Consider the following 7,952-nt stretch of genomic DNA (forward strand, 5'->3'; position numbering starts at 1 on the left):
GGTTAGGAAACTACCCGCCTATATGACTGAAATACAATGGCGTACAATGAAACAAACAAACAGTTGAATATCCGAAGCACTAATTAATTTTTTCTCCATGTTCTTGGTATGTGTCTGAAATTCTGAAATGTTTGTCTGTTGCGACAAAGATTGAAGCAAAAAAAATGGATAACAAGTGAAATTGAAATGATTGGTAAGCTTAAAATAAATTCAAGACAATATGTGCCGAGAATATGTCCTTTTAAATATTGGTGCGAATTGCATAATGTTCGAATGATTTTGAGGACGAACTGTCAGTTATTTTACATGTCTATGATATATAATAAGAGTTATAAATAAATTGATATATATATATAATCAATTCTTTGTTACGTATTGTTAACTTATTTATAAAAGATTAAACTACTTGAATAAACAAAAGATTGCATATTCGCCTAGAATCTAGGTATGGGACCACAAAATGTAATAAAAAATCTAGGCAAAAGAACAATCGTCGGCCACAGAATCCTTCAAAATAACCTATTCAAATATTTGTGGTACGTTTTAAAATTAACGTACTTTTTCATTCAGTTAATCTGTTTTATAACTTTAATGTTAATTATTTTAGTGAAGTACATGTCGCACACGTTTTGCCTGTTTGGCAAAATATATTTCCGCTGCGTCCGTAGCGCCAAAAAAATCTCCGTTGCGTATTTTAGTGATACCTCTTCTTCCTTGCCGTCATTAGACTATATAGACAGGTCTGTGTTGAGCTAAGGGTTTAGGGAGAAACGCCTCTCTGATGGTGGACGTGGTTTAGGCTTTGTAACTTGTAATTTAATAATTCGTCAAGTTATATTGATCATAATTGTCCTGGTTCCTTCCTTCCCCCCCCCACCCCCGTCAACGGAGACTAAATGCTAGCATATTGAATTTGGCGACAATTTAAGACGGAGACGAACGCCAACAGAGGCGGAGCAAATGATGTGAGTGACACTGCTTCAATCGTGACCTCTCTCAACGGTTAAGTTTTAGAACGATCGACTATAGACTGGCTCATTGGCACGTTATTTATTAGGTAGATAAAATTAGATAATTATAATAAAAAGAATATGATATTCAAACATGACAATAACACTTTCAGTTAAACGTTTATTTTAATCCCCAAAAGCTCTTTGACATGTTGTACATCAGAAAAGTTATTTTTATTGGAAAATTTGAAAACAATGTGATTTTGTTAAAACAAAACAAAAATGCACAAAATCAAGTCTAAAATTTTCCCCATTGCTATACGGACACATGCATATGTACTAGACGGAGCGTGCACGCGCCGTCTAATAACTCCAAAATTGCACAACAGAGAGATATGATTTTAAGGCACAGCATTACTTAAGGTATGATTTATCTATTTGAGCAAATTTAAGGTTAAAAACGTCCAAGATTTTGTATTATTCCCCGGATGTAAACTTGAACAACTGCTAAAAGCAAAAACTCAAAATTATCCAAAAGAGAATAATAGATATTCCTAAAATGTGATATGATGCAAAGCAGCTCGAATCATTTCTAATTACGCTCTAGTATGCAAAAATACAAAGGGCATTAACGTCAAAGTTACGAAAACGAGAGCTACGGTTCTTATACACGGTACTTGTCTTCAATGATTCATATGTATTTATGAAGTTTCAGATTAGTAGCTCCATAAAGAAACAGAAATTATTATCATTTCATATAAGTCTCGACGTGTAAATTCAAATGAATGGTAGGTATTTATTATCTGACAATTAGCACGACCAGTTGGCACTACAGTACTACAGAGTATTTTATTTAACGTAATTGACGATCAACTAATATGCCATTTGCTCCCTCCTGGCTTTCACTTTTCAATTGAAACAATATCACGTAGTGGAAATTTCATTTTCACTCAATATAGAAATGTGATTAGCTGCATATATGTCTTTATATTCTCGCAGAAACGACATTTCAATTAATAAAAGTAAAAAGCACACCTAAATCTTGAACTAATCGACTAGAAACAGACATATTTCTGAATTATACAAGTCAATTATATTTGAATAAAAAGCCACAGGTTGGTGTAAGGAGATAAGTATTTACATGTAGCGTTTAGCGGGGGGATAAACATATTATTCGGCTGCCTTTAATATTTTTACTATTTATACTGGTAATGATAAACAATAAATAACATCAGAAAATCTGACTTCTTTGTTTTTAAATCTATTTGTTCTTTAAGTTTAAATCAATTTTAAATAACAACAAACGGAAGATTAATTGTGTTTTAGGTTTTATTACACTTTCGTGTAGATGTTATGTATACGGTATATTGCAATGCAAATAATGATTTCATTTGTGGGATTCAATCAGAAAAGTTACAATTTTTTTATGTTTACATTTCAGTAGTTCTGTGTCGCTTTCTAGCAGATTTGGATTTTCAATGAAAGCAATTTTAAGCAAACAAATCAAATCATCCGTTTAAAGAAAATCATTTTAATATACAAAACTCAAATCTTCAACCAAGATCGAAAAGTAAGTTATTTTGTGTTATAAAAACATTTAAATAGATCTTTTGAAAATAATCTCTGCGGGATATTATATCATATTATGCATTTTAGCAATGATTCAGTGTAATTTTTCTAAAATACAGGGGTGCCGCCATTTTCGTTTTAACCTTAATATCCTTTACACGCACATGTTCCTTTTTCTGCAATGGCGAAAAAAAAGAAGCAACTGATCCACTTTCAATAACTTTGATTATAATAAGCTTATTGAAAAGTCGCGGGAAATCCAAATTGTGACCGTTAGATCCTTGATGCGTAGCGTTAACTAAAAGTTAATGATTTAAACATACTGAAAAAAGTTAGAAACGGCACCAGATTTGCCTCATAATGCCTCAGAAATTCTATCATTTGCATTTCTCAAAAGTTTTTTATTGATTGTAATTTGTTTCAATGTCTCGAAAAAAAAAATTCATTTGCAGTATAGACGAACTATATTTTTCATACTTGGCTATTTTGGCAACTGGTATAATTATTAGTGAATTAGTGAATTAGTATTTGTTTGGTAGTCAAAATACTGCTTTGTTTACATTTTGCTACCTTTATGACCCATGACTGCACGTTCAGCGCCACTTTCCTCAGTTGTTTACCATCTTGTGTATTTAAACATTTTGAACACATATTTGACATTTCTAAAGATTAAAAGAAATACGGATTTCTGAGCCATAATGTGCCTTTAAAACCCATCATTTGATTTGATAATGAGAAACCTTTCGGCATGATCTGCACGTTTAAGATTAAATGTTTTTTCTGAATTCTAAAACCAATTGCATTGATGAACGGCACAAATGGTTCTTTTTTATAAAATATAATGGCGCAAAAATTATTTCTTTATTGATAAACTTGGTTTTACCAGAATGTAAGTGTTGATAATTTAAATAGAGATATTTGAATAATTTGATAATGCAACTGTCTTGATTTAAGTATAATGCATTATTTCAGAGTTTTATAAGTGGATTTCCGATTTTAAATTAGGAATATAAATAATAAGCTATACATTTGTAAAGTGTATCGATTGTTTACTTTTTAGTGGGTTTTTCTTTTTTCTACATGAAACAAATGTAAGAAATAACTTTGCCAGAGTATATTGTTGTATTCCGATCACGAAAAAGATTGATTGCAAACACAAAACTCATTGCTGACAAAAGACCGGTTCATGATTACAAAATGGGTTATACAATAAGCGACGCAATGTGCCTTTTAGTCGTTTTGTACAATTAAACAAGACAGCACATCAATAGAAATCAAAGAAAATAAAAAGCATATGTCACTATAGAACAGCAAAACTTCCAAAATTATATGTAGCATCGCATTTATTTAAGAGAGGAAATCCTGGCAGTCGTTAATTTGATTTCAAGTGTCAGAGAACTTGAAAATTTTGATCAAATTAGATGTAGATGTATTTTAGACATGTATTTTTTTATCTTAATATCATTCTATTACATATATCATCAGAATATATATCCTTATTCCTGTTACGTTGACCTCCCGACCCGATCTTACATTAAGTAGCTATCCTATTTGAAATACCTCGTTGCCTCAAATTAAATTTTCTACGGTTTATAACAAGTATCGTGTATCGGGGAAATAGGTAAAATGAATTAAAAACCTTTATCCCTTCATCAACAACACTTTTAAATCGACATGTATCATTAATTATAAACGTAAAAGAAATATTTGCATACATTTCACATTTACAAACTTTTATTTAATATAATGCAAAAATAAGACATATAGGTTATTCAGCTATGATTGACTATTAAAAATAGTATGTCATAGGATAAAAATGTTTTTGTTGTTTTGTAATATTAATATTTATTAGTACTGTAATACAGGCAAGTACTTTACAAAAGTTTTGATTCTTCTTCACGCGTTGCTGTGTCACATTGAAGATTTGCACCAATATTTTGCTTACTTACAAAGAACTCGTCTAGTACATGTTTCTTAAATAAGAAAATACATCTCTCATCTAGATCCGCTTGTTTTTCTGTACATAAACTGATAGCATATCCTATGAATGTTGTTGATAAAAACCCAATCAATGAGTAAAGAATGTACGATATACTATAAAACTGTTGCAATGAAGATGGATTCCTTAAAGTGCCTGTAGTGGTCGGAGCTTCACCGTGAGTCATGATAGCCAGCTGGGATGTACTGCTTGTGTTCAAAACATCATCGTTTAATGTTTTAGGATAAACTGCTGACTTGTTTTGATATAAATAGCATTGGTCTGTTGGACCTGGTGGTAGATACGGATACGGGTCTAATGTAGTAAAATTTCCGCCTACATTTATCCAAAAGACAAGAGCACATCCAAGTATTAGACCTATAGACATACCCTTTGTTGTTGGCCTCCGGCAAAGCAATGACATCAAAAAGATTGCGCACAGAGGTCCGTCCATACAACCCATGAAACTGTTGAAGATGACCGATATAGATCCAGGAATGTGTAATATTGCAAATGATATTACCATCGACAAGATGCCGTAAAGTAACACAATTAATTTTGATAATCTTGTTGCCGTAAGAGGCTTCATTTGTGGAAAGTTGATTTTGATGATGTCTTCATAATTATGTAACCGCTGAAAGACTACTTAGACATGACGACAGAGTGCTGAATGCAGCACTTGATAATGAAGCAGTAAACAACCCCGCTAGTCCAGGTTGGTTTCGAAATAAGTCTAAAACAGCAAAGGGTACAATTGCATTCATGTTGTTTATAATACCTGCTTCAAGAACATCGCACCCCTTACCGGAGAAATAGCCAAATAAAACAGGTCTTTCAAACACTGCAATTAAAGTAAGTAAGATGAAAAATGGTGTAGCTACGAAATAAAGAAGGCTGGCCTGTTTTGCACTGGAAACACAGTAGACTCTTTGCATTGCCGGCTGAGTTAATGTCATCTACAAGACCGCAGATATAGTTCCAACAGATACGTTCCAAAACTGATACCGTATAGTCGGGTCAAATCGAAAAGCTGTGGCATCAAATCTCTCTTTTGCATATTTCATGACACTTTCTGAACCGCCGGTGTCAATTGTAGATTTAACTAAAACTGCAATCATTCCAGCGAGCATTATTATCAATTGAAACACATCCGTCCATATTACGGCTTTGATTCCGCCAATCGAAGTATAAACTGCTGCTACCATTGTGTACAAAAGAATAGTACCCCACGGAGGGATTCCCATTACAACTTGCAAAGCAACGCATGTTCCAACTGTAACTGTTGCCATGTAAAAATTGTATAGACCATTCCAAATGCAAGCGACTGATAACGTAGTATATTGTTACCGTAACGTAAATTAAAATATCCATAAACGCTTAGAAGCTTTAAAGGATAAAATACAGGAACAATTACAACAGCTGCAATTGAATAGGCAATGAATATTCCAACTACATAATAAGCAATTCCAACACCGTATGCATATCCTTCAGCTGGAAATCCTAATACAAGTAATGACGACTGGAAACTTACGACAAAAGAAAGTGCCACTGGAAGTGTACTCGACTTTCGACCAGCAAGAAAATAGTCAACGGTTGTATTTCTTTTCCTTTCCCAGACAGCAAAGAACAGTCCGATACAAAATGAAACGAATATTGTTAAAAAGAAAATTATGAAATCAACTATTCCAAACATTTTTTAATATTTTATTCCAGAATTCTGCACAATGATGTTTGCTGAATAGTATTGTCGCGGGTCTGCTCAACCAGGAATACAGTGTCAATTGGAAATTTGGGGTTGAAGTGAATACAAACACAACAAAAGATACGATCCTGTTATTATGTAAACATGCAATTTATGGTACATATACAAAAGTCATTATTTAATTAAGTACACAATATTACAATTACTGACATATATAATACATGATTCATTAGAGTATATATTAATAAATACAAAAAACATTTATACCTGTAATTATATAAATGAGTAAATACAGAAATGGATATATATTTTATAGCACAAAATGGCTTTGTTATTGTTTTGAATAATGGCGGAGAAAGGCGGAAGGAGTTATATACCCGTTCAAAAGTAAATCGAATTCAACAAAAAGCAGTTTTTAATACCAATAACTGCATATGAGTACCATTTCAAACTGATATAATTTGCTATGTGTATGTATTTAAATGATATAATCTAGGATAGTTTATTGGAAGTATAGGTTAGGTATAGGTTAATAAACATTTGCAAGTACAATGTAATAAATATATATACCCTATGACAGTATGACAAATGTTTAACAAATACTTATGTAGCAAGTAAAGTTTTTGGGGTTAAACACAACTGTCTGTCAGATTATATTTTGGTAATAAGACGGTTTAAAAGAAAGATCTAAAATGTAGGTTCATGCTGTGGTGTGATTTTATCTGTTGATTACATTGAATTTCACACATGGTCAAACCATCTTGTTACGGTGACTAAAGTAAATATCGAAGTTCAAGCTGTCCTAAAGCGATGTCATTGAAATAACGATAAAACGTTTACGGTTAAATCAGGAAATAGAGGATCAGGTATAGAAGTTTAAATACAAAGGGGAAAATGCTTTAGAAGTTCAAATACAAAGAGGAAAAGGCTTTAATATATGTTAATAGGTATTCTATTGAAGTGATAATATGTTAAATACTACCATCAGTAAAAATCCGACAATAGTGTTTCATGATATAATACTTTTATAAAACCTAGAATGGTATGAGAAACAGATATTTCTTAGATACATTCCCATTGCTAAACAAAAGTACTATTTTCATTTGAACATGTCAAACAAGAAGATGTAACTCACAAACAATTATACTCTTCTGTCACTGAAACTCCAATATGCCGTAGGTTTTATGGAAAATTATATCTTACCACGATTTAGCTGGGAGTATTCTTCTTCGGTAATTATATCACAAGCCATTTTGTATCTACAATTATACAATAATTGTATTTTCGAATTTGACATTGAATTAAGATAACATTTTCGTCTTGATTACTTTTGTTCCTTGTGGTCATAAAATATATATTTCCTAAGAGTTGTTCCAATGTCGTCCAATTAATGACTGTGGACATGTATTTCCTTGTTCATGGTGGCATGTAAGGGTGCAATAGACATTTTCAACCTAAATATTAAACAATTTTTGTGTGTTTGTTTGTTTGTTTGTTTGTTTGTTTGAGTTTTGCGTCACACCGAAACATTATAGGTCATTTGGCGATGTTCTAGCTTTAATGGTAGAAAAAGACCTTTGGTGCCCTTCCGTGTATTATTTCAGGCACAAACAGGCACCTGAGTAGAGACATCGACGTTCCGTAAGCTAGCTGGATAGCTTCCTTACATGAACGAATCCACCAAAGACCCTCTAGAGATTCGAAACTACAGCGGTGAAGTCAACGACATTAACCACTCGGCCACGGACGCCGC

The 7,952-nt window shown here is 32.6% G+C and overlaps 1 protein-coding gene across 1 annotated transcript; it reads right to left on the minus strand.

The window, feature by feature from the left end:
- Positions 1-5,117: 5,117 nt before the first annotated feature.
- On the minus strand, positions 5,118-6,294 carry LOC132735494 (sodium-coupled monocarboxylate transporter 2-like). Its single transcript, XM_060722451.1, has 2 exons — positions 5,469-6,294; positions 5,118-5,438 (listed from the first exon to the last, which is right to left on the minus strand). The coding sequence occupies exons 1-2, from the start codon at positions 5,784-5,786 to the stop codon at positions 5,121-5,123; spliced, it is 636 nt and encodes a 211-aa protein (XP_060578434.1). The 5' UTR covers positions 5,787-6,294; the 3' UTR covers positions 5,118-5,120.
- Between the last annotated feature and the right edge of the window lie 1,658 nt (positions 6,295-7,952).

Source organism: Ruditapes philippinarum, unplaced genomic scaffold, assembly GCF_026571515.1.
Source record: "Ruditapes philippinarum isolate M1 unplaced genomic scaffold, ASM2657151v2 ctg1907_1_1_1_1, whole genome shotgun sequence".
NCBI classification, from domain to species: Eukaryota; Metazoa; Mollusca; class Bivalvia; order Venerida; family Veneridae; genus Ruditapes; species Ruditapes philippinarum.

Bases quoted from the DNA above. Each gene is read 5' to 3' on its own strand.
- LOC132735494 (XM_060722451.1), bottom strand. From the start codon at position 5,786: ATGGCAACAGTTACAGTTGGAACATGCGTTGCTTTGCAAGTTGTAATG. The intron at 5,439-5,468 runs TCTGCGGTCTTG...ACATTAACTCAG, and splicing joins ACGTATCTGTTGGAACTATA to CCGGCAATGCAAAGAGTCTA.